The sequence below is a fragment of the Pseudoliparis swirei genome, chromosome 4, assembly GCF_029220125.1.
Source record: "Pseudoliparis swirei isolate HS2019 ecotype Mariana Trench chromosome 4, NWPU_hadal_v1, whole genome shotgun sequence".
In the NCBI taxonomy this organism is placed as follows: domain Eukaryota; kingdom Metazoa; phylum Chordata; class Actinopteri; order Perciformes; family Liparidae; genus Pseudoliparis; species Pseudoliparis swirei.
Genome location: NC_079391.1, coordinates 26,441,860 through 26,469,412, shown reverse-complemented (window position 1 = coordinate 26,469,412; position 27,553 = coordinate 26,441,860). Strand labels below are relative to the sequence as shown.

Here is a 27,553-nt window from a genome sequence, read left to right as displayed (position 1 = left end):
CCTGAACCACAAAGACTGCAACCCCACTTAAAACCAGCATAACAATATGTATATATATATATATATAATATATATGTACATGTATATATATATATATGTATACACATGTACATATATATACATAAATGTAGTGTAAAAGCTGAAAGCAGCATCATTGTCAGTTTAAAGCTGAATGTGTAAGTGCAGAAAAAGCATACATTTGTAAGATATTGTCATTGATTATATATATATAACAGGGTTAGGGCTAATAATGGGCCAAGCTCATCAATTGGCATTTTGTGAAAGTCAACATCATTTCACGGTTGCCTAATCTGTCCTTTGAAGGTTTGTTTTATGGGAGAACCTCCTTTTGTGCTTTATCAGGAACATAATACAAACAAGGATATTACATCCCTTAAGGGAAGGGAGAAAAGAAGAAAAAGCTTGTGTGTGTGTGTGTTATGGCAATCCTCTTGCTTACTTCTACTTCCTGGAGGACAGAAAAAAAAACCTTTGCAGGTAATTGTGGCAGGGCGGGGTGTGACCCTAAAGAATGTCAGACAAAGAGAGAGTGGCTAGCTGGTAGTCGTAACGGGGCAATAGAGGATTTTACCATCTGTGTTCGTCCTCCACGGCAAACACAGCCATCAGCTGGTGTGGAAACAACCCTTACCTGCTCTATCTGGGAGCACTGACACTGTAAAGGTAAGCCTGTATGACACAGGAGTGTGATTGGTGAGCCACTTGCTTGTTTTAGCTTGGGTGTGAGTATAAGTTCCAGGTGTTCTCTCTGTGAGCTTTGTCATGGCTGAGTGGGATGAACAAAAGTCCACTTTCTCAGACAGATCAACACATTGGTAAAGTTTGAGACCTGTTTTCTATCTCAGCTTTTTTGCTGGGTCACCTTTTTAGGTCTAGCAGGTATGTAAAGGTGGAATTAAAATCGTGTTTAATGTTACTTGAAGCAGGAAACAAACTACACCTAATGGACAATTAATGTTTATTAATCAACCCAGAGGTCATGGAAAGCAGATGTTTTAGGGGTTTAATGCTGATTTAGAGGTTGTATTCTTCTCTACGGGTAATTTTCTTGTAAACTTCCACTAAGTAAGACTTCTGGCCCTTATTTCAGAGAAAACTCATCTACCTCTACTCACTGTTAATGTTTTGAGTCAACCAGAGGAATAGTCAGGCAGAGAGTTGTCGGTACAACATGCAGGCTGAATATTTTCTGATGGACTTTACTCACTGAATTCCAGGTGGGTTTCAGTAAAAACATTTCTCTATTTGGATTTAATAGAAAGAGATACAGAGACCCCTGAGCAGTCTGTTTGTGGTGTGAAATTATAGGCTTGCAACATGAATTGTAATGAATATATTGGAATTTAATCCAGGAGACTAGAGAGATTTTAACAGTCAAATTTAAGTGAATATGTTGAGGGGGCCACATATCAGCACATTGCACTGAGAGGTTCATGCTAGAGCTGACTCACTGTTACGGCCTCTTGGTTGTCTAAGGGTGCACCGGCCGCAACATACAAAGAAGGAATACAGCTACGAGGGAAGACGAAGGAGGCAAACAATAAAGTTAAATACATAAACCAATAAAGGGTATTTATTTGACAGAGGTAGGGCTTAACAAAGGGTAGAATTAAACAGAAGCAAAAGAAATAGGCGTCAGAGTCTCCAAGACCAAAACAACAACCAAAACCCCCATGCTAACTCGAAAACAAAAGATCCCACTGACCTACCATGAGAGAACAGAATAACAATACTGGCCTCCCTGTCTGACCACAAAACAGGAGAAAATGGACACAACAAAAACGGCAGAGAACCCCTACCCAGCTTCACCCGCAGAGAAACAAATGGTGGCCTACACTTCGGCACCATACCAAAGGAATCAGAGGTCGAGAGAGAGAGAGAAACACTTACTCTGGGTGTACATATGTCCCGCCCACTGATTAGCTGATCCCTCTCAGGTGGCGTTGCTCCAGGTTTACCAGCCTGACAGAGATTGCTCCACCCTCTTCCTGAAAGAGGGCTGTCTAAATCACGGGACGTAACACTCACACAAGCGCTGATAGAAATCCCAGAATCTAAAGTGTAACAAACCATCCACATAATGTATCTCTTCTGACTGTCAGACTACATCAGCCTGCATCTTGTATGGGATTCCCATTTGTCAGCTCTAATGAGCCCTCCATTATAGAATAGAGCATCAGCTGGCTTTCAGCTTGTACCTATGTGAGATGACTCAACTCATGTTTATAATGAAAACATAACAGAACCACTGCTACTGTAAGAGCCCCGCTTTACCTGGAACATGCCAAATTTATAAAGAGAAAGTCAATATAGAGAAAGTCACGAAGCGGGGCGTCCTTCAATCAAAGGATGGAAAACCTCAAATTGGTCCCGTAGCTGTTTCACCGTTGTATGAATAGGTGTGATTGTTAGTTTGTCCTGATGGACAGGTGGCACCTTGCATGGTAGCTCCTCCCAGCAGTGTATGCATGGGTGAATGATGACTTGTAGTGTTAAAGCGCTTTGAATGGTCAGAACACTAGAAAAGAGAAGTACAGTCCATTTAACCCTTGTGTTGCCTTCGGGTCAATTTGACCCGATTCAATGTTTCACCTTTATATTTATTAACATATTTTACCCTTGAGGTCAATATGACCCCAGCTATTAAAATCTCCAGAAAATTATTAGAATTAATATTGTTTTCCAAGTTTAAGTGTGAGGTACTTTATGTTTGTTTGTTGACTCCCGAAAGAACACCGACATTAAACATTGAATCGGGTCAAATTGACCCGAAGGCGACAGGAGGGTTAATTCAATTCAATTCAATTCAGTTTATTTGTGTAGCCCATTTTCACAAATTACAAATTTGTCTCAGAGTGCTTTACAATCTGTACATATAGACATCCCTGTTCCAGAACCTCGCATCGGATCAGGGAAAACTCCCAAATAACCCTTCAGGGGGAAAAAAGGGAAGAAACCTTCAGGAGAGCAACAGAGGAGGATCCCTCTCCAGGATGGACAGGTGCACCATTCACCATTTACCGTTCACCAGAGATTTAGGCCATGCCCATTTTACTACTATAGGGCCATCAACCCATCATGGACTATGCCAGTGGTTCTCAGTGGGGCGCCGAGATATTGCAGGTGGGGAAGTGCAGAGAACTTCACATATTACAAAAGTACGTATACATGTTTACGTTACGAGTACGTCGCTAATAGGTTATCTTTGCACATGCGCGATCGCGACTTCCAAGCTCCTTTACAACTCACGTGTAGCTTAGTAGTGTGCACAACGAAGAGACATTTGGCAGGAGGGGAAAGAAAATCAAACACAGCGATGCAGATGAGGAGAGACCAGTCTGTGTTTCATGTCTGAACACTCAGCGGACAGTATGAATCCCGACTAATTAAAAAGACATTTGGCGACATTACACCCCACTCACGTAAATAAACCACGCAATTATTTCAGAGGAAACTTGGTGAATACCGCATGCAGGCAAATCACTTTGTGAAAGTGGCATCATCTGATCAGTTACCCGACAGAACCCGGGCTCAAATAGGAGAGTTGTGTGGCTTTCTGCACAGATGGTGCAGGCGCTGATCAAGAGTGTCTCTCCAGATGAAAACACTGTCATACACAGAGAAGCCTAGATGCGCCGTGAACTACACAAGGTTTTGACCGATGCTATCAGCATGGTCGATTTCATAAAAACAAGGTCCCTGAAAGCACCACTCTTTTCACTCTGGTAGGAGACGGAAGCCTTCAGCTGTTTCACATGAAGCTCGGTGGCTCTCACGAGGAAACGTGCTGCCTCAGAGACATTAAACATTAAACATCCGTCATATGCATGACGTGTCCTACAGTACAGTACACTTGAAATTGTAAACATTGTATTCTGCAAAGAGGAGGTGGACTCAGTTTATCATTTATTTTATCTTTATTAAACTTTTTGGAATCAAATTTATTTATTCAATTATAATGATTAATGTGCAGGCTGTCGATGAAGGGAATATTGATTCCTTTGAGAATCTGAGTGAATTTGAACTAATACTGATCCAACTTGATGGCTCACACATATCTGCACTAATTCTTTTTTGCACCGGTTGCATGTTATTGTTTTGAAAAGATATTTAGTGTAAAACTCTTTTTTGCCAAATATTTGAACTTGTTTTGTTTAACAGGTTGCACTTATTACCTTCGCATTCTGAGAATGCAGAAGGTTATGTTTTGATCGCTGTGTATTTATTTGTATGCGTGCGTGTTTGCGTGTTACTCGCATAACTAAAAAAGTATTAAACCGAATCGCATGAAATTTGGTGGGATGATTGGTTATTCTCCGGGGACCATTTGATTAGATTTTGGGATCGATCGGGGTCAAGGTCATGAAAAGGTACCAAAAAAGTGCCTGCGGCGAAGGTATGCGCTCTACCGAGTGCCCGTTCTAGTTGTTATTATCTTGAAAAGATATCCAGTGCCAAATATGTTAATTGCAGCTACAACAAGCTATTTGCCAAATGTTATTTATTTTTTGCGCAACTTTATTTGCTTTGTTCTAACAAAGTGATTGCACTTTGTATTTGTTTTTGTATGATGGAGCAATCTGCTTTGATTAAAAGTGATTTCAATTTTTTTTGTCCTATTATTTGAAAAAGCACAGTCACAGGAGTCACACAAAGTTGTTATTTCAATAAAAAATGTAGCACGGACCATTTAGTTCAGTTTTCATGCAAAATAGTTTGAGAACTACTGGACTATGCTACTGATTTCCGAAACCAATGCTCATTAAGTTTGTGGAACACAGACGCTTAGTGTTGCGCATATTTGTCTCGTTATAGTAAAAGCCTGGGCTCTCCAGTAGACCAGGAGGTACTGATGAGTCGCTCAGTTTCACGACCCTTTAAAACTGCTGGCTAAAGATAAATGTAAAGACAGCTACATTGTAATACTGGTAATAACTTCCGACTACGCCGCTCGGTGGTCAAGTTAGTGTGGAATCGGTGTGTACTTATGGCAAGACTATGTTTGACTTTGGTCAATGATGAGAGATGTATAGCCACATCAATATCATTCAACCGCTGGTTGTCGAGGTGGTGCCCAGCAAAGAGTGTGGGCTTTGTGGATAATTGGCAGCCTTTTTAGGAAAGGCGAGACGGTATTCATCCAAGTGCTGTTTTGAATGTATTGCAGTTTCTGGATGTTCTTGCCAGTGATCCCAGTGAAGAGGGAATTACAGTAGAGTCTAGAGGAGATAAAGGCGTGGACGAGCTTCTCTGCATCTGACAGGGTTAAAGTGGGGCGTACCTAACTCAACTGACCTGACCGTTAAATGTGAGCGGAGTTATGGAGGAAGACTGAACCTGGTGTTGAGCGCCAAAAACAAGCGCTTCGGTTTTGCTACTGTTTAACTAAAAGGTGTTGCTCGTGCACGGCTTTATCTCCCCAAGACAGGGAGTGAGACATGACATGGCTTCAGTGGGGTTTTGCCCAGTTTTAATGTAAAGCTTTGTGTTGTCAGCATAACAGTGGAAGGATATCCTATGTTTGCTGATGAGATGACCGGGGAGAGCATATAAATAAGGAAGAGGATGCGGAACACCACTAGAGTGCAGATTCTGATAGTCCAATGGTGGTCTGAAGGCGCTCTAGATCCACTGTGTCAAATGCAGCAGTCAGGTCCAGGAGGATGAGGAGTGAGGGTGATCTTGCATTGGCTGTCATTAGCAGATAATTCGACACCCTGAGTAAAGCTGTTTCAGTGCTGTGGGCTGAACGAAATCTTGACTGACATTTTTCAAACAAGTTGTTGCGTTTGAGGTGGTCCTGAAGTTAAGAAGCAACTATACTTCTCTAACATCTTGGACAGGATAGCAAGGTTGGAGATAGGCCTGTAATTTTCTAGAATGTCCGGGTCCAGGGTGGGCTTCTTGAGAAGGGGACAGATGGATGACAGCAATCTTGAGAGTAGGTGGAACACAGCCAGACTGAAGGGAAATGTTAACAACATTGGGGGGGGGGGGGGGGCGGAGATGACTGAGAGTGGGGATATGTAAATTGAGCAGAGCAGTTGGAGTGGAGTACAGGTACATGATTTAATTTGTCTGATCCTTTTAGGCCCTTCGATGCTCACGGAAATCCAGTTCATGGACAGTGAGCCTAGTGTGTCTGCAGCGTTCTTCCAGGACACACCCAGCTGTTTTTATTTTCCGTTGCTCATGTGTAAACCAGGGAGCGGAGCGTGAGAAAATGACCTCACGTGACCTGATAGGGGCATGTAAATCCAAAGCACTGCTATGGGATGTATTATCGAGTTCCAGGTGATGAGCTGGAGATTCATGGCTGAGTCAATGCTTTTCATCCGGTTCCGAGGGTTTGTTCTTTACTGAAAACTGTCTATCCAAGACATAAACCAAATACAGTTTCATGGGACAACATTCTCCACGACAATATCATGGGAAATGAAAGTGAACGTTGTTGCCAAAAACAATCGTGTTAAATGGCTGACTCTTTAGATTATTTGAATCAGTTTATCGCCTCCGTTTCTGGACACTTTCCTGTGAAATGTCCGCCAAGTCATAGATAGATAGATAGATAGATAGATATATACTTTATTAATCCCCAAGGGGAAATTTGTCGAGCCAGTAGCAGCAACACACAAGAATAAAAATAAAAATAAAAAACACAAATATAAGAAGGGTTAGGGTGATCTGGCAAGAGGTGAACTGTTGTAGAGCCTCATAGAATGTCTGCTGTATCTCTCTCTGGCAGCGGAGCGTGAGAGCGAGACGTGAGGGAGACCCTCCTCTCTTGTAGGAGGTGGGGTGAGTGGAGTGGAGGTGTGGTCGCCAATATATGACACAGTTTTTCAACGTCCTCCCTCTCACCACCTGTTCCAGGTGCTCCAGCTGGCAGCCGATGATGGAGCCAGCCTTCCTACCAGTGTTTAAGAACGGCTGGTGTGTCACGGCTTGATGCTGCCCCCAGCAGACAATGGCAAAGTGCAGCACACTGGCGACAACCGACTGGTAGAATAACTCCAGCATCTTGCTGCACCGTTGAAGGATCGAAGCTTGAAGGATCTCAGGAAAAGAACTCATCCATCCCCTTCTGTACACAGCGCTGATGTTGGCCTTTGTAGTCAGGCTGCTGTCAGTCGAGATGACCGTCGACTTGTACCTCCTTTACGTTCACGCCCACCCCAGGACACCCAGGACACTCAGAGGTGTGAGCTGTCCTCTCCAACCAAGTCACCATCCTCTCTCCTCGCTCAGTCGGTTTGAGGTCAGGTTCCCTATCGCCCACTTACAAAGTTTACCACCACTGCCCTGTACTCCTCCTCCCGCCATCCCCTAATATCCACCACTCACAATCAGACTGAGTAGGCAGCACAGAGCAAATGACTGACAGACTCTCACTTACTGCTGTACAGGGTGAAGGGAAGGAGACAGAAATAGCCCCTGGGGGGGGCTCCCACACTGACCACCCCAGACAGCCACACGCCCATTCTGACAAACTGTGGTCTGCCTGTGAGGTAGCAGAGATCCAGGAGATGGTGGACGCGTCCACACCACGCCCCCCGCAGCTTCTCACTCAGCAGCAGTGGCTGGATGGTGTTAAGAAAATGCACTGAGTCAAAGTCTCACAGACTCTCACAAGACACCGGTTCCATCCAGGTGCGACTGAGCAGCATGCAGCAGGTAGAGATGTCCACTCCCCTGGGCTGCGGGAAGCAAATTGCAGAGCAGCGACGCGATTTCACCCCACTCGAGGTGGGCCAAGACCAGCCTCCAGCACCTTTCATCACATGGGAGAGGGGCCCCGGTCGGTAGTCGGTGAGGCCAGATGGTGTTGACTTCTTGGGGACAGGGACGCAGCACTGGGATTCCCCAGCCTCAGGCTGAGGCCAGGTTGGCGCTTTGCGAGGCCAGACGACTGGGTGGCGTGAGGCTCTCAGGGACCCCTGGGGCCGCACGACGTCTTCCACCACACGGGACTCCCCCCAGCCCCTCAGCTGGTTGAAGGCGCCTGCAGGACACCAGACAGCTGGGTGGCGAGGTCTTTTAGGACCCTGGGCTGATGCCATCAGGACCTTCAGCCTGGCGCTGGTAGTAGTTTCTCCTGCTCTTCTCACCTGGTCAGTCGTCACAGAGAGAGGGAGGGTGAGCCCCCGTGTGATTGAGGGCTCATTGGATGTGCCAGCTCGTGGGGGGACAGAGGTGGGAGGAGGGAGTGGAGGTGTCGTGTGGTGTGGGGTGGAGGGGACGGGCTGTGAACTGAACCCTTGAAAAAACAGTTCAGCTCTGTTGGCCCCTCCAGGAGCCCCCTGGCTGTCTCCTCCCACCTTGAAGCCAGTTATCTGCTTCATTCCTCACACCTCCTTTGTGTTGTTCAGCTGATGCGAGCCTCAATCCTCTCCTTGCCTCCCTTCAGGCTGCGCTTGGGCTCTCTCAGCCTATCCTCGAAATATCACCCAGCAGCTTTCTTTCATGTTAAGAAGCGCTTTCAGGTCCCTTGTGATCCAGGGCTTGTTGTTGTGTTGTAAGACAGTCCGTGATGGGATGGTGGTGTGTTCACAGTGTCCTGATGTATTCCGCGGATGCAGTCGGTCATACTGTTGATGTCCTCCCTCCTGCAGGGTCCACCACACAACATCCCAGTCCGTTGACTCAGCAACAGTCCTGAGGGCGTCGTTAGCCCCAGAGACCACCTCCTCACAGTCCTGGTGGTCACCGCAGCCTCTTCACCAGAGGAACATACCTGGGTGTCCAGCGGACCAGGTCATGATCAGACCTGCCGAGGGGGGGAAGGGCAGGCGCTGTATGTCCCTTAGAGTATTAGCATAGCAAGTCCAGAGTTTTATTGTTCCTTGTTGGGCAGTCTATGTATTGATGGAAGGTTGGCAGAGCTTTATCCAGTGTGGTGTGGTTAAAAGAGTCACCAGTGATAGCCAATGCTCCAGGCTGATGATTCAGCAGAGCAGACACAGTGGAGTGATGGTGTCCACGTCTTCCTCAGCGTCAGCTGATGGCACGCACGTAACAACCACAATGGCGGACGGAACTCTCTCGGCAAATAGTGCGGGCGCATCCCCACGGCCAACAGTTCAATGTTCGAAGCAGAGCTCCTTCACGCACATGGTCGGTACCACCGCTCATTCACATAACATAAACGAGCCCGCCCCCCTCTTCTTACCGCTCTGTGTCTTCTCTGTCCTCAACAGTCCCTGAAGCCGGGGCAAAGCGCGCTGATCCGGATAGTCCGCGTGCAGCCACGTCTGTGAAACACAAGAGACTGCTTGTGACACGTTGCTAGCCGTCACCAGTAGGTTCTCCCTATAAGCATCAGGAACGGAGTAGTCGGGGGGGATGTTTGGCAATATCTTTTATAGACAGCGTCTCTGCTCAGCACTCCACCGTCTTCAGTCCATCCCTTTAAAGACCAAGCCTCACAGATACACAAAACACAGATTGTCATCAGCTGACCCATCAGACCAGCTGATGACAATCAAACCACCCCGCTCCCACCACTCTGCAGCCGAGCCTACACACTCACTGCCACACTGCTCTCACGGAAGATCCTCTGGGACACCGCATTCGGAGCGCGCCGCCATAACGAGCCAAAGACCTCGTTTCCTCGAAAGCTCGCCCGCCCGAGGTTTGTATCTCCTCGTTCTGCCTATCTCGGGAGCTCCCACTGATCATTTGCAGCCCTTCTCCTCTAGCCCAGCTCGGATCCAGGTGCTTCTCCGGGGGCGGAAGCTTCGGCAGCAGCCAGCCGCCTCAGCTGAGCCGCAGTAGGCGACGGTCCCGTCATTGTTTGTTGTAGCCTAGCCTCCACACTCCCATAAAGTGAACAAAAACAGTAAATTATCGAAAAAAAGTACCTGGCCGCGCTCACAAAGACCCCACGCTCCTCAAGTGATCAGTTCCCCCGGTGGTTTGTATCTCCAGGGTTTTAGCCCGCCTGCGTTTAGCCCTCCGCTTGACACGATCTGTTCTCCGTAGCCTTCTCCGTAGCTCAGGTCTTTCCAGCGTCTCAGGCTGAAGCTTCGCGCGATCAGCTACAGGCGAGTAGACGCGGCCGGCAGCGCAGCGGTGTTTTCATTGTGCTCGGGCTAGTTAATAACGCGACAAAGTGACAAAGCCACAGTGTAGAATTATCAAAAAGTAGTTATGGTCCAGTGTCCCAATTATAACTAAGAATGAAAGAAAGAAAAGAAAAAAAGAGAGGAAAAGTGCAAAAAGACAATAAACAAGTGAATGACAAAAAAAAAAGAAAAAGAGAGGAAAAGTGCAAAAAAAAGACAATAAAATAAAAGCAAAACGCCACTACTGAAACAAGCAGCCGTTGGCACAGCGCCATTTATCAGTCCTGACCTTTACAAATATTAGATACAGAATGCATGTCTATTGGTGGCTACCAAAGTATAATATAACGTATTGTGTTTGTGTGACCTCATGCTGTAAGGTTGGAGGGATGTTGGACACAGTGTATGAGTGGTTCTGGTGGGACAAAATCTGGCTGCCTGTGAACCTGACATGGGCTGACCTGGAGGACAGGGAAGACCGGGTCTATGCCAAAGCTTCACATCTCTACGTCACTATTCCCTACACCTTCGCCTTCCTACTCATCAGATACCTGTTTGAAAGGTAAGATCCACACTCGGTGCTTCTATTATCCCATACTGTAACAACAGCATATCCCTCTCCCTCAAATGATTACACAGTATGTTACAGTTTGAAGGATATTTACAACTATACGTCAACAGCATATTCAATTCATTTTATTTTGTATAGCCCTGAATCCCACATTTGGGCTTTACAATCTGTACACATACGACATCCCTGTCCCAGGACCTCACATCGGATCAGAAAAAACTTCCTAAAAAACAGAAAAAACTTTCACTGGGAAAAAAAGGGAGGAAACATTCAGAAGAGCAACAGAGGAGGATACCTCTCGCCGGATGGACAGATGCAATAAATGGCATGTGTACAGTGTTAAAGAGTTACAACACATTCAATGAATATGAAAAGGAGTAGTAGGCAATCCATGAAACAGAAGGAGGAAGAAAGGAGTGGGCATCAGCATGGACATGACAGGAGCAGGGCTACAGAGGCAGGAGGCATCGCAAGGGATGCTAGACCATTGAGGCCAGGCCTTTGAGGCAGGAGGCAGGGCCATTGGGAAGGAGGCCAGGTCCAGGCCAGGGGCTGGATGCAGGAAGCAGGGGCAAGGGGTCAGGACCCAGGACCAGCTTCAGACACAGCCAGGTCCAATGGACCCTATCAGGCGAGAAGACACAAAGACTCCGGGGAAGAAGTAGAGTTAGTAATGTGCAATGAAGAGACGTAAAGGAAAAAGAAGAGGAGAAAGGAGCTCAGTGTATCCTAAATGTCCCCCAGCAGCCTATAAGTCTATAGCAGCGTATCAAGGGGCTGGACCAGGGCAAACCTGAGACAGCCCTAACTATAAGCGTTATTAAAGAGCAAAGTCTTAAGTCTATTTTTAAATGAGGTGACTGTGTCTGCCCACCGGACTGAAAGTGGAGACTGGTTCCATAAAAGAGGAGCTTGATAACCGAAGGCCATCATATAAAACACCTTTAATGTTTGTTCAAGATGGAATGTTAAATGATTGTGTAATGTTTGATAGTTCAGGTGCAGTGGTCTCAAACTTAAACTTGACTTGGGGCCACTGCTGGTATTGTCATCTCGTAAGAGGGCCACGTCAATGTTCAAGTACTACAAGAAAGCGCAATACTTTTGAAAAAAAAATACATATATTTACATTACTAACCTATTTTTGTCATACTTAACGAAAATGCAACCAGCAGTTTCTATACATTTTATATTAGTAACAGTGAAAATATATATATTTTTAACTCATTGAAACATTGCACTGAAGTAACAAATGCAATTCCTGAATACATGTGTACTTTATTGTATTTCTTGCCGGACACCTTAAAGTTCTTCTCCTCACACAGCTGAGCTCTGATCTAGGTCATGTAGGTCTTGTAGATCTCTTTTTTAGTCTTCCAATCACTCAAACATCATGAAGTGGAGCCACCTGCACATTAGAACTTTCCATACAATATTCATGCATGGTAGGCACAACTACAGGAGCAATTTGGGGTGTCTTGCATGTCCAAGGACCCGTCATCACAGACTAGCAGAGGCAGGAATTGAACCGTGAGTTGAAGGACGACGGCAAGGTGATGACGGTCTCCAGGGCCATAGAGCGGTGGCAACGGACCCACGTCGATGTTCGGGCCGGCAGTCCCCGCACTCCAGGGCCGCTGTCTTTGCCTCCCCCGCCAGAAGAGGCAAGAGCCGGACCGTCCATTCCGTCGCACCACAGCTGCATGCCTCTGCTGTCACCTCGAACGAATCCAGGAACAACTGCACACCGTCGGTTGCGTTCATCCGGTGTAAGGTCACCCTGGCCAGTATCGAGGGACACGGCGCTGGCGGAGCTGCAACTGTCCGCGCCGCGAGCTGCTCCAGAGCGTAGGCCTGCCTCTCGGCTTGAGCCTGGAGCACCTCAGGAACTGTCTGTGAGCCTCTGCTTGGTCCCTTTGGATTGCCGCAACTTCCCCCAAGCATCTTCCCCAGCGAGATAATTGGCTAGGCCGGCAGCTCCGGCTGTTGCCCATCGTTCTCCATGTGCTTAAGCCCCACGTTGGGCTCAAGTGTAACACTTTTCTGTTACCGACTTGGTTATGCCCAATGACGGCAATAAACCATGATCGAGTTCTTAATAATTATTTATTGTGCAGTAATCTTTTGGGTTGTCGTGTGTGCGTTCTCCTACCACGCCTCCGAGCACATCAGCCATGTCCGTCCACCAACCGCTGCTCCGTGTTTCCTGCGGGTGTCTCAGACTGCGATCCCCGCTCACGTTCTCTCCCTCAGTTTTACCTCGCTAATAGCGTATATATTGGGGAGATACACTTTCACAAACATCCGATGCAGCTAAGGTTAATTCCACCACCTACCAGCACCATTCCTATAACCACTCAGCCCCAACTACAGCTGAGCCTACCCACGCCCAACCACAACATAGTCATATAAATAATCATGGTTTTCATTTTAATCCATCTGTAAACTACATTTTATGCTGACTGACATTGTTCGAACTGAACCCTGTGTGTATTAAATGTATTCCAGATGTATAGCAACACCACTCGCTGTCTACGCTGGGATCAAGCAGAGGGTCCATCTTAAAGCAGAGGACAACCCCATCCTGGAACGTTACTACATTACTCAGAGTAGAAATCCTGCTCAGGTAAACATGTTCCCACTCAACTGAGAGCTCAACACATTGCAAAATTTAAAAAAATTAAACCAGTTTGGCAACATGTGCAGCATAAAAAATAAATACAAAATATACAATCAACATCAGAAACATGCTGAAACACATACAATTGATTGTAACATTATATTAGCTGGCTATAGTTACGGTCAGAACCAGAGAGGCGATTTATGGGGAGTCCTGAGAAGCAGACCAGGTCCAGGGTGTGACTGTCATGATCTGGAGTTTGTGTCTCGTTTTGTGTCTTGTTTTGAAGTCCTTGTGTCGTCTGTCTCCCTGTGATTGTCTGCCCTGGTCCTGTGTGATTGCTAGCTCCGCCCTCATTGTGTTCACCTGTGTCTCGTTCCCCGTTGTCCAATCACCTCCGCCTGCCTGTGTATGTAAACCCTGTTCGTCTCATTCCCAGTGTGGCTTCATACTGTTTGGTCCACGTGTTTGTTGTCCTGTTAGTAGTTGGAAATTAAATAGTTTTTTGCAGAATATGTCGGCATTTGGGTCCTCTCTCTGCGACATCCGTGACTTATGACAGTGACTGTGGTTGTGGGGAAATGTATGTGCTGAGTAAAGTTGAAGCATCCAAGCATGTCCAGAAATTCTGTGGCTGTTTTACAGTCCGAGGAGTCGATGTAGAGGTCACCGAGCAGCAGAATGGAAGGTGAGGGAGCAGAGCTGGGTCAGAAATTCAGATAGGTTGGAATGAAAGGTATGGTTGGGAGGGGGGGACCAGGGGTTAGAATGTGCTCAAATGAGGATGGAGTTTGGATGGTAGTCTGGCTGGTGTTTATGTGTTGCCGGTAAACGATGGCGATTCCTCCTCCGCGGTCATCAGGGTGTGGTTTGTCCAGGTAATGATATCCAATGGGGGTGGTTTGGTTTAGTGCATAGTAGTGCTGGTGCATATCAAGGTTGTCGGTAATGAATTAATTGATGATTAGGTCTTTGTTGCTTAGCGAACAGATGTTGAACAGAACTATTTTTATGGAGTGTTTTGTGATTGGCAGAGAGGATTTGGGTAAGATCCTGAGGTTGGCTGAATTCCCTTGCCAGCCGAGGGAAGTCCTGTAGGGAAAGTTGTATTTATTCTCCAACTAGACTTTGAATTGTTGAGTGGCAATAGAGGGATGCGTGCCTCTCCAGCTGCTGTAAACAAAATAGACCAAATACCAGGGCTTGTGGTGGGAAGGACCAGGGCTTTAGGCTTAGCCCAGAGTCTGAGCCAGGTCTGCTCAGGGACTGTGACCGGAGGAGGGGAGGCGATGGCAGAAACATTCACTAATTGTTCCGGTTTGTACTAGATCGAAATTGATGGCGTCCATGAGTGTTTCGGCATCCTGGATCTCGTACAGTGTGGATATTCTTCCCTCCAGCTCTGTGATTTTATCAGCCAGGTGGGAGCAGTTGACATGGAGAGGTGAGTGGAGTCATAGTAGAGGGTGAGGACTCCCAGTATCTGTTGTCTCAGTTGCGTTACCTAGCACCAAAGCTAAAAGCTGAATCTAGCTGGTAGCCTCGGCAGGTTATCCGGTCCAGGGAGTGCTAGACTTAAAGGGGTTTAGTACCTGTTGGCTAACACCATAAGCCTAGTTAAGACATATGTATAATTGGGCTATACAAATAAACTGAATTGAATATAGATTAAAACAGCCAGGACCTCAAAAAAGTTCAGCGTAAGATGTGGCTAAAACTGGATACAATTTAAATTTGTGGAAAGAAAGGGGAGCGGAGATGCAGACACAATCACACACAATGCTGACGCGCAACCTCTGAAATTGGAGGGAAAAAACTGTAAAACAAGGTAGTTTTTTGCTAACGAATATAATTATGTTGCACATCAAATTAAACAGCAGAACCTGTACGAGAAGAATATATGAGCATGCTTAAAACATAACTCAAACATCAACTTTATTGATAACCAAATATCAATATTCATCTCGCATGAATCTCTACAACTCGCCACCTTTGTGGCTCTTGTGCGTGTTAGCATTATGCTACTGACAAACATGATTTCGTTCTAGAAAGCAGACAATCCACAGATGTACACGGTATCCATCAATTCCCTCTCCAACAAAGCATCAGTGATGCATCAACCAACACAGCCATGCATCCAAAAGAAAAATTCCAAGCAATTCTCTGGACTTGCATCCTCACTGTGATTCATACTCAGTTCTGCCAGAAAGGTTGGATCCCTTAAATGCAGAGTGGCGCTCTAGGAGGAGAGTGTGATCCACTGTGTCAAATGCAGCAATTAGGTCCAGAAGAATGAGGAGTGAGGGTGATCCTGCATTGGCCATCATCAGCAGGTTATTCGTCCCCCTGAGTAAAGCTGTTTCTGTCAGGTCTTTGTGACGGGGTGAGGCTCAGGCACAGAGAGACAGGCTGGACGCAATATAAATAACAAAAAAAGCACTCTTTAATGAGGCAAAACAGTTTACCAAAAGAACAAGGTCCAAAAGGGGCAGGCAGAGGATCGTCGGTCAGGGCAGGCAGGCAGGGTCGAAGCAGGCAGGATCAGATACGACAGACAGGGCGACGTGAAAAAGACACGGAACTAGAGACGACAATCCGACAGCAGACAAGCGAAAGACTGACACAATATATAGGGGGGGAAACAGGTGTACGACATCAGACAGTAACGAGACAAGAGTGGCTGAGGGCAGGTGCAGGGAATTAAACAATTAAGACAGAGAAGACACAGAGGAGACACAGGAGACACGGAACACAGGAGAAACAGAACAGGGTGTTACAGTTTCAGTGCTGTGGGCTGAACGAAATCCTGGCTGAAATTTTTCAAACATCTTGTTGTGTTTGAGGTGGTCCTAAAGTTGAGAAGCAACTACCTTCTCTAATATCTTGGACAGGAGTGCAAGATTGTAGATAGGCCTGTAATTGTCTAGAATCTTCGGGTCCAGGGTGGGCTTCTTGAGAAGGGGATGGATGACAGCAACCTTGAGAGTAGGTGCGACACAGCCAGACTGAAGGGAACTCGAAGATAGTGACAGGTGTGTTACACTGAGGATTTCCTCGCCATGGCTCTCCTAAACCTCAGCAAGATGTAGACGAGACAGCACAGATAAGGTGATGGGGTCAGAGGGAAGCCGAGATGGAGAGCTGGACATCAGAGAACAAATATTGTTGACCTTGGATCTGGAAAAGTCAATGAAGCTGTTGCATTGCTCCTCTGTAGCCTCATTTAAAGAGAATGGTTGTGGTTTCAGGAGAATTAACTAAATTATTAGACTTGCAAAATAAAATAGCTGCTTCGAAAAAGGTGTTTAGAGTTGCTACGGTTTTTATTGATTAAGCAGGAATAGAACTGTGAGCGAGCATCTTTAAGGGAGTTGGAGTAGGCCCTTTGATGTTCACGGAAAGACAGTTCATAGACACGCCCAGCTGTTTTTATTTTCCACAGCTCATGTGTGGACCAGGGAGCGGAGCGTCAGAAAATGAGCCCTGAGCTTGACGTGCAATTGTGCAAAAATTAACTAAATTATTAGACATGCAAAATAAAATAGCTGCTTCAAATTATTTTGTACAGCCCTAATACATTTATCAGATGAATTATCTACAGGTGAAAGTCTTTGCTGGATATCCTCACTGTCACCCTTATTTCTTGGACATATCTCACTGGATGTAGGTTCAATAATTCACTTTCATCTTGAGCTGACATATGTCCTCCTCATTTCTTCTTTTTATTCTAGTCTGTTATTCTTTTTTGCATAATTTTTAATGCCAAACCATTTAGATTTTTACCCGAGCCACAGTCCTTGTCCAGGGGACAGAACATTCACTCGCAGGCCAAGCCTCTTTTTAATCATAATCATCATCATATCATCCAATGGAAAGACTTCAGATAAGTGTTTCAGTACTTTTTTGTATATGAATGAGGGGCTATGCTTTACTCTTTTGCAACAACTTCCCTGCTTTCTCCAAGATGAATCTGTATTAAATTCAATTCAGTTTATTTGTATAGCTCATTTTCACAAATTACAAATTTGTCTCAGAGTGCTTTACAATCTGTACACATAGACATCCCTGTCCCAAAACCTCAGGAAAAACAACCCTTCACGGGGAAATGTATTTCCTTAGATAGAGAAAAGAAGGCGTGGAATAATGCTGATTGTGAATAGCAGTCAATTTAGAATGATTTTGATTCACTAACATATGCACGGTGGTAAAAACTAAATTGGCAGTGTACATGATGAATCCAACCGATTCTGTTTGCACTCATTTTGTGCGTGAGAAAAAAAATATTATACACATATTGTGGCTGAATTCATATCATCACCCAAGTCTATGAATGACTGGATAGGGGGCGGGGAGTCTTCTTTCAGTTCATGGCAGGCCAGCTTTCTCATGGCAGTCGGCCATAAGTATTAGGTTGTCTTAAGGACAAAACCCAGATTTCCTGTTTCATTGCTTCAGCGCTGTTTCCATACACTTGCAGCCAACGGATAGCCAGTCGAGCTGGTAATGTATTCCCTGTGTGGAAGTAATTGTGTGTACAGTGGTTAACCATTGTCGTGTCTGAAAAGCATGTTCTGTGAAGATGTAAATGTTCAGAGGGAGGAGAGGCAGACTAGCTGAGAGCAACGCATTCTCCAACTCAACAGTTCGTATGATATCCTACAACTTGTATCAATTTTCGCTTGTTTTATGCATACAGTCTTCAACAACTACTTGGTTAGGTTTAGGAAAAGATTACCATTTGGGTTATAATAACTACAGAAGTATGGCAGTTACATGATAAATATATTGATGTTGACTTCTCTTTTTACACGTGGAAAGAACAGTAGTCTGCTGGGTGAAAGACTGGTTCCTGGCTTGAGGGCACCTCTTCTGGGAGCGAGTTTATCGCTGCTTGTGATGCTGTGGCTAAGTGCAGCTTTGCTCCAGAAGGAAAACCCTTTCCACTTCCTCAAGTTGCTTGGTGCGTTGAGGTGCAACATGTGGAGCCAGATTTTCCCACTTTATCTTCTCAACATCTTCACTTGTTGACTACGAGCAGAACGATGGTTGCACAGGTTGATAGCTTGGATGTAAAAGCTTCATGACTGCAAAAATGTGGCAATAAACCCAAAAGTGACAGATCTTCGAGGGGGAAGACAATATGACATAAAACAAAACAGGCTGGAGACTGTTGGTGTTGAATGAGACCAATCGAAGGATACATTAGCTGCTGTCTCTTCCATCCCCACCTCGAAAGTCTCAAAATACTCTCTTGAGTGTGTAACCAAGGTTGCGGTCATCACAACCGTCAGAGGGTGCTTTTCCACTCACGGATACTGTTCTGTGGGCTCGTATCACATACACAAGCCTCTTTTTTGTGTGCATGTTTTTAAAAATTAACACCGCAATGTTCCTTCCGGTGTGAGAAAGACATACAGTACATCTAAATTACCTAAGTCTTTCCTGTTTGTGTGTGTTAATTCCTTTTTAGGCAGACATTGATGGGCTGTCTAAGAAAAGCAGTTTGTCAGAGAGACAAGTTTTACGCTGGTTCAGAAGAAGACGCAGTCACGACCATCCTGGAATACTGAAGAAATTCAGAGAGGCTAGGTCCTTACTTTGTGTGTTTGATAATCCAATTGTGATAATAATAGTAATGCATTATTCAATAATAGCCATAATCTATGCATGTATATTCTCTTCTTCCTACAGCTGGAGGTTTGTCTTCTACCTGTTGGCTTTCATTGGAGGAATAGTAGCACTGTACGATGTGAGTAGCTCATATTATTGGAAAAGTAGCCCATCTCAGCCAGAATCATAAGATCTTACTGTGAAAAGCAACTTCAGAAAGCTGTGGTTCAATGTTTACGTTACCTGCTTGTGGGTGTTTTATAAAAGCTACACCTTTCTACATTTTAAATAAAATGCACAAATATAACATTTCTCTCTATGTTTTTGTAGAAGAAATGGTTTTATGACACTTGGGAAATATGGACGGGTTTTCCAAAGCAGGTTTGTATAGTTTACTTCGCATATCACAAGATTGGGCATTGAATTATGAACATTTTGGCATTATTTGCATGCCAATTGGATATAAATTGACCGCGCTATGGTAAAAAGAAGATGTTGACCTTTTCATGACCTTGACCATGACCTTTGACCCGATCAATCCCAAAATCTAATCAAATGGTCCCCGGATAATAACCAATCATCCGACCAAATTTCATGCGATTCGGTTTAATACTTTTTTACTTATGCGAATAACACGCATACAAATAAATAAATAAATAAATATACGGCGATCAAAATATTACCTTCCGCATTTTCAATGCGAAGGTAATAAGAGGTCTGCACAGTTTTTACTCACCGCATAACTTGTGCACGCACATACTGACACACACACACAAGGCTTCTTTTCGAGGCAACACAGTGGTTGTTGTGCTTCTCTGCACAATGACTGACAGTCATTTAGTTGTTGTCGTTAGGGCTGGGTATCATTCAGTGTGCCTCACTGCATCAAACTCATGCAGTGTTTCCCCGACCCTAAGTGGAGGGATGCGTTGTTGCAGAAGTGTAAGGGTTAAAATTATGGCAGGTGGATTAATTAAATACTCACAGGAGTTACGGATGAGTGTCAGTCATTGGTTCAGGACCCAGATAGCCTGAGAGAAGAAACTCCTCCTCACCCATCCTTAACGGCCATCAGGCAGCAGCTCCCTGCCCACAGCTGAGAGAACGATCTGTTGTAAAGGTGTTTGAGGTGTGTTATGATCCTCTTAGCACAGTGATGCTGCCTGTCAGGACGCTCGCTATTGTCAATCATTGTTAGTGCATAATATAACCAGCCACTCAGCCTCTGATGATGATTGAAGGTGGAATTGTGTGTGTATATATATAGACACACAAATTGAAGGAAGTCCTACATCACACTAGTTCATTGGAGTTCTGTGGTCGCTTCCCAGACCAATACAAGCCACAGAGCTACACCACACAGAATTACAACCCCTAGAACAGTTGTCCGATACCAAAACCAAGTTACGAAAAGTGCAAAGAAAACTATGGCTTGTAAGAGATGCAAACCAAAAGATTTGTGCTGAATCTGTGATTTTAGATGCAAATCCCATTTCCTAAATGTCATTCCATTGTAGCTCACTTGTCATTGAATTCAATGAAATGATAATTCCAAAACTTTCTATTTAGATACAGTGTGTCCTTTGCCATTAATCTATGATGCACACAGAAACACACTGCAGCTTCCCGTTACATGCTGTCCATGTTTTCCTAACTGTTTTGTGTTGTGTCTCTCTGTCCGTAGTCCATGCTGGAGTCCCAGTACTGGTATTATATCTTGGAAATGAGCTTCTATGGTTCTCTTCTCTTAAGCGTTGCCTTTGATGTCAAGCGAAAGGTGAGTAGCAGTTGTGAGAGGCACCTTTTTTTTTCTTTGTTGAATCTCCTGCACTCCTGAGGTCTCATTTAGAACTGTTGCGTATACACACAAACAGGGCCTGAAAGAGGTGTACGTGACTTCCCATGCAAACGTTGTGATCTATGAAAACAAACCTGAGGGTAGAATGAGGGCACCTGTACAGAAACTCTGAACCGTGCATACACACATTTTCTAAACACAGATGGTGAGGTGGTGAATTGAAGCGTGACTGTAGAAAGTGTAAGAGGCATCATTACAGGTATAACTAGAATGGGCACTCGGTAGAGCGCATACCTTCGCATGTCACAAGATTGGGCATTGAATTATGAACATTTTGGCATTAGTTGCATGCCAATTGGACAAAAATGTATCGTGCTATGGTAAGAAATATATTTTGACCTTTCCATGACCTTGACCTTGACCTTTGACCCGATTGATCCCAAAATCTAATCAAATGGTCCCCAGATAATAACCAATCATCCCACCAAATTGCATGCGATTCAAGATGATTTGACCTGTTCATGACCTTTGACCTTGACCTTTGACCTGATCGATCCCAAAATATAATCAACTGGTCCCCGGATAATAACCAATCATCCCAGCAAATTTCATGCGATTCAGTTCAATACTTTTTGAGTTCTGCGAATAACACGCATACAAATAAATAAATACACGGCGATCAAAACATAACCTTCCGCATTTTCAATGCGAAGGTAATGATCCCTCTCACACATTTCATTTCACTTTATATCACACGTTACTTTATACATATACATTCTCTTTTAACAGTCAAACCAACAGTGTTTTTGTTGCCATTGTCAGTCCCGCCCTCTCAGCCACCATCACTATTGACAATTTAACTAAATACAGTTGGAAAGGTGTTTTGCGAGTTTGAAAAAAACAGAGCAACAGATCCAGAAAATCTAACCCCTTAAGCCACTGTTCAGCACATGGATATCTACAACTCCTCACTTAGTCAACAAAAGGTCCAATGTCCTTTCAAATATGCCCCCATTCTCTCCATTTCCCAAAACAGCTAAACAACAAACTAAACGGACTGAATTATGATCGTCCGGTAACCTCTTAAATCAGCTAAGCTATGAAAGTATTTAAATTCATTGTGACAGAATCTAGTTTAGTAGTATGTAAAAGACTATATATGTTAATTGACACATTGTTTTATGTTTTTCTTCCTAAAGGACTTTAAGGAGCAGATCATCCACCACTTGGCCACACTGGTCCTCTTATCATTTTCCTGGTGTGTCAACTACATTAGAATAGGAACGCTGGTTATGATTGTCCATGATGCCTCTGACGTTTTACTGGAGGTCAGTCACAGCCACACACATTTTAACAGCCCTTCTCTTGACACTGAACGGCAATGCATGCTAGCTGCGATGCAGGCTGGAGGATGGCTGGCGGAGGTGCGGGCTGGAACCCAGCAGGCTGGGGCAGGTTGGCAAGCAGACTTGAGGCTTAACAGGTCCAATACTCACAGACAGGAACGCTGAAGTGACAGGAAAGATCTCTGCCCTCCCAGGTTGCAACTTCACTAGCCAAGGCTTTGAAGAGAGTTGCTGGATTACCAGTGACAAAACTGCATTATTCTGCTCAATACTGGCGGCGTTTGGCAGTGGATTCAAATGTAATGAGTCGCCTCATTAAATTCATTAAGTGAAGAAAGTCCAAAGTCATGTGGTGAACAGGTGGAGAATAGCAATTAATAGTTTTGAAGGGCAGGATGTAGCCCGAAGTAACTCACCCATGTTAAATGCCATACCCATCCCCCACCCCAATCTCCAAGTGCTTAATTTCTGCCTCTCTACAAAAAGGACACACAACTTCTTGCATTGGTACTGGACATTGACATTGTTGTTGGCAGAATGGTCAAGTTTGAAAGTAATTCCAATGAATACCTGGCGAGTTATAATTATAGCATCATAGAGCAGAAACTATACAGTAAATCATTTCTAATTTGCTCTGTGTTTTGAAATATGGTTAATTAACACTACAACTCATTTATCTTTCAGTCTGCAAAATTATTCAACTACGCCAAATGGGAGAAAACCTGCAAAAGCCTTTTTGTTCTGTTTGCCTTGGTGTTTATGGTAACACGACTGATCATCTTCCCATTCTGGTAAGCTCATAAATGAGGTGTATGTGTGTCCATGTGGGAGAGAGAGAATATGAACACGATGTGTATGCATGAGTCTATATGACAGTTAAGTTCCTATCGATTCTGTTGGATTAGAACATTTAATTGTAATGTTTTCTTTCTTCTTTTAAACTAATACAAGTGTGTTGCTGATCACACACTGAAGACACCTTATACAGTGTTTGGTACATCCACTAAGAAAAGATATAATATTATGTATCCATTGTTTATCCAAATTGTTGCAGTACAAAGAGTACACATATATACAGAGAAAATAAAGAGGAGATAAACACAATATTTTTCTTTTTTAAGAATCAAATGAGTACAAGTTGCCTCTTTCATTTATCACAAAAAATGTTTATGGAGTTAACACTTCTGCATAGCTGTGCTAGATAGGTAGTTTAACTGATTACACAAAAATATGGTTTACGTTATTTTGGGCTTGACTAGTTTTTACAAGCTTAGTTTTCCTGTAATAAAAAATGTAAACTAAATACACATGAAGTTGTTTGCACATATGTGGTTACTGTTACTGAAGTCACTGACGACACTGGCATGAACAACATCATTACCTCTTTACTGGCAGTATTTCCAAATACAATGTAGTCTAAGCATGCACTTGGCTGTCAGTTTCTAAAGACCGTCTTTGATGGTTTTATACATCACACAAAAGTGCATATTTTTAGGCTTTAAGAAATGTTTGTGTGCAGAAAGCCACACCACGGAACACTCAGCGTCCTGTGATGAGCTAGGTGTGTGTGTGGGACGACAAAGAGAGGCCACTGTTGATTCAAAACAAAAAGACTAATATGTTTGACTTCAGTTTGTCTTATATCCATGACATGAGCCACCCCACCACACTCTGTTCACATAACATTTCTACAGAATTTAATTTGTACCAATGATATGAACAACTTAATCTATTTACACACATCAAGACATACAAGATGGAAAAATAACGATGTTGTTGTTTCTCAATTGCTGTGTTTCAGGCTGATCCACTGTACCTGGGTCTACCCCGTTCACCACTACCCTGCCTTCTTTGGCTACTACTTCTTCAATGTGATGCTGGGGATTCTTCTCTGTCTGCACATATTCTGGGCCTACCTCATTCTCTGCATGATCAGAAAATTCATGTTTGGCACTGTAAGTCTGTTGTCTCTCAATATTTCCAAATTTGTTTTGATTAGGGTTGTAATATTTGCTTGGCAATGCTATACCACAATTTCCTTTATTTGGTCCGATAAAGCCATCCTAAGCTCAATTTAACTATAGTAGTGAACAATTACAGTCAAGAAGGAACAATGCCAATACAGACCATTTTGAGAGGTGGCGATGTCACCATGTTCTCAGATTCCAACCATTAACTTGACGAGTAAAAAGTTCATAACCAAGAGAAAGGATGGACAACTCTACCCAAATAAATACCTGAGTTATAATAAGAATACATATTCTTTAAATCAGATACAAAGTTGGAATATATGTTACCTTTACAATAAGAATTACATTGGTTCCTTTTTTATTTATCACTCATGCGGAAATAAATGTTGCTGTGACCAGTTGTTACATAACCTTCCAGCACTGATGGTCATTTAGTAGACTCACCTCATTATGTCTACCTGTAAACAGTTTGTCTCTGCTTGTTTAGCAACCAGGGGGAAATAACTTATATTTGACAATACCATTAATGTAACACACATACACACTCAATGAAAACAGGCCATTAGATTATTCAGATGAACTGTTGCTATTAATAAATAAGAATAGTTCACTGATAGAGCAACAGTGCAAAAGAGTGCAAAAAGTAGTATCAACAAAGATTCACTGTTTCAACTGACAAGAACCCAAAACTCCTCCTCTGTGTTCTCTGCAGCACATGTTCCAAAACTGCTTTCAGGTGAATGTCTGGTTCTATTTGTCTTTGAATTCTGGCTCCACCAGCTGCTTGTATTTGCTGAATATCCACTCCCTCTTCTTCCATTTCAAAAAAAATCTTTTTACAACCATCTCCCTCATATTGGCTTTCTTTCTTTACTGTAATTCACAGCTGATCAGAGATGAAAGAAGTGACGATGAGGAGGACGAGAGCAGCCTGACGGAGGACGGAAATGAGGACCAGCATACGCTTGGCAATGGTTTGGCAGTTGGTGAGAAGGAGAACAAGGACAAGAACAGCGGCTTTGGATGCTTGTCTCCACCAGAGAACATCTGCCGGTCAAAGACTGTATGTACTCATGCTCAGTATGATCAGTAGAGCCAAAGATGTGGAAAATACACCCAGACTCTTGAGCCGTCAAATACCACAGCTGTTTCAGTGCTTTCAACCAACTCCAATGTAAACCCAATCATCATTGGTCTGAAAGAGCAACTGATGTAGTTTATATAGGGAGATAACCTTGTAGGTTGTATGAGTCCAACAAACACAGGACTTCCACCCGGAGGCCATTGTTCATGTCCTGTGTGGAACCAGAGGTGAACATTATTTACAGTAACTGTAGTTTTGTTAAATAACTTCTAGACTTTACAAACGGCAGTTGCATAACAAGCGTAGTTATTTTTATAAACAAATGCACTTATTTTAACCCACAACATTATTTTCCTGAACAGAAAAGCCATCTCTAACTCTGAGAATCTCTCTGAACTGATAATAGTAGCAAACCGAGAGCATCTTGGTTTGAAGCTACGGACCATTGATCAAGCAGTGGTATTTCCAGTTGGGAGTAAGAATGTGTTGACTTTAAGAAGTAAAAAACAAGACAATGGAAAACCCTCCCCACAGTGTTGTGTGTTGCTCTACAGGCCAAACCAAACAAGCACACACAACACAATCCCCACTGTGTGCATATTACCACATTAAATTGTTTCATATTGTTTGATAAATGCAAGAGGTGGTTTATTATTTACCTCCTTGTTTCATCCCAAAAGACCTGCTGGCTTGAATATCAACACGTTGTGAGCTTGCACTACTTATTTATGGTCACATGAATGGGATCCTGTCACACAATAGACTTCTCCAGAAGATGACCTTCATGTACTACGAGAACTTGCACGCTACTGTGTTCAAAAGGATACATTTAATATTTTCTTTATACTTTCTATTTAGAGAGGTAAACATTGTAACACAATTTAAGATGAACATCTATTATCCATGCACATATTTGTATGATATATTGTAATTATTTCCATAGATAATTGGACAAATATAGACTAAATGTGATGTTAGGTTTGATTAAAGCAAATATGACTGTGATAGAATATTTCCATTTAACAAAAGCATACATTTGGGATATCATTATGAGAACAAATACATGATTCTCATGTCTTTGTGTTTATTACAGAGAGTTTTAAAATCCAATGCTACTTTCTTCATCCATGCAGCTTGTTGGCTAGGTGTAACATAGAGTGTGTCGTCTCTTCATGTCTGCAAGGGCCGTGCAGACATTTCCCTAACAGTTGTAAAGGTTTTGGAAGGTATAGAGTAAAGAGTGAGTTATGATGGGGCCCCTCGCACTCGATGGAAATCAGGACTAGAATGCCATGAATCAAATGTAACAGTGTTTAATGGGAAGAAGTATAAACAAAAGTTTAACAAACAACCAAAAGCTCACGATCGTGGGTTCCGTGGTGATGAGGTACAAGCAGGAAGGAAGCATGTGTTGCTGTCTAACCGGCGTCAAGACGAAAGAGCGATTTCCCCCAGTACAACGTGTCTTAGTTGCAAACCAGCCAATCACCTACTCTTCAAAGTTAGTTCAGCCTTTAACACCTTCCTGTTGGCTCAAAGTCCACTATCAAAATGGAGGGGTCAAACGTCACGAACCCTGGGTCAAAACGTGACTTCCGGTCAAGTCACTTAACAAGCATTTTCACAATAAAAGTCCCGTCTGTTATAGTCCGCATTAAAGTCACTTCACGTGCTTCAACCGGCTTCGACAATTCTGAAATACTAACTGAAATTCATTCCATGCACATACATAACATTACTTCTTTCCATTGACATATGCATAGAGTAAACAGTACTCTGTGCATACATGCTTCATAACACATAATAATATCAATATTCTCCCTAATATTTCCTGTTATAATATCTTTCTATATGTATTAATTTAAAGCTCAAGACTACAGAATCAAAATAATCTATTACAACCTAACAAGAGAATGGATGCAAAGGTGCTACTTATAATAAACTAAACTAAATGACGTATGTTGTTGTTTTGGAGGACTTGCTGTGATGCGCTGAACATAATAGATCTATAATAATATGGTTATAGCACAAACTGCATATCGGTGTAGTGTACAGTCATCACTAATGCTGAACGAAATAATGATAAAGTACTTTGATACTTCTCGACACTTAATTTGAGAAAAGAAGCACAGAAAACTGGTTCTTGTCTATTCTATTCTATGGAAATACCGAGTGTGGTTATGGATGATTTATAGTCAGTGTTGGAGCCATCGGCAAGTATTTCATTAACATTTTTTAAAGTATTTGGAAGGTTGGAAGAGTGAGCACCATGAAACAATATGAAGTTCATGGTTTATTCATCCCGTATGTTTATTTTTACCCACAGCAAATGAAGTAGTCAAATCAAGCATATATGCAGTGTCACAATTATGTAGCAAGCAGTCTTGAATACTGAACTGTGTAATTAATATGCTAAGGCAATCAAATTCTTAAAAACTGTATGCATTAAAGTTGGTGTCTGAATAATTA

General features: G+C 43.5%; 1 protein-coding gene across 1 annotated transcript; it reads left to right on the top strand.

Moving 5' to 3' along the window:
- Positions 1 to 468: 468 nt before the first annotated feature.
- cers3a (ceramide synthase 3a) lies at positions 469 to 27,553 on the top strand. Its single transcript, XM_056413640.1, has 11 exons — positions 469 to 684; positions 10,466 to 10,647; positions 13,165 to 13,282; positions 18,747 to 18,865; positions 18,968 to 19,025; positions 19,217 to 19,267; positions 20,571 to 20,663; positions 21,884 to 22,012; positions 22,715 to 22,821; positions 23,832 to 23,985; positions 24,887 to 27,553. The coding sequence occupies exons 2-11, from the start codon at positions 10,475 to 10,477 to the stop codon at positions 25,091 to 25,093; spliced, it is 1,209 nt and encodes a 402-aa protein (XP_056269615.1). The 5' UTR covers positions 469 to 684; positions 10,466 to 10,474; the 3' UTR covers positions 25,094 to 27,553.

What these genes read in the sequence shown, in the direction of transcription:
- cers3a (XM_056413640.1), top strand. Translation starts at nt 10,475, where the DNA reads ATGTTGGACACAGTGTATGAGTGGTTCTGGTGGGACAAAATCTGGCTG. An exon ending in AGAGTAGAAATCCTGCTCAG is followed by an intron (nt 13,283 to 18,746) that starts GTAAACATGTTC and finishes ATTCCTTTTTAG; the next exon opens with GCAGACATTGATGGGCTGTC. An exon ending in GAAAATTCATGTTTGGCACT is followed by an intron (nt 23,986 to 24,886) that starts GTAAGTCTGTTG and finishes TGTAATTCACAG; the next exon opens with CTGATCAGAGATGAAAGAAG.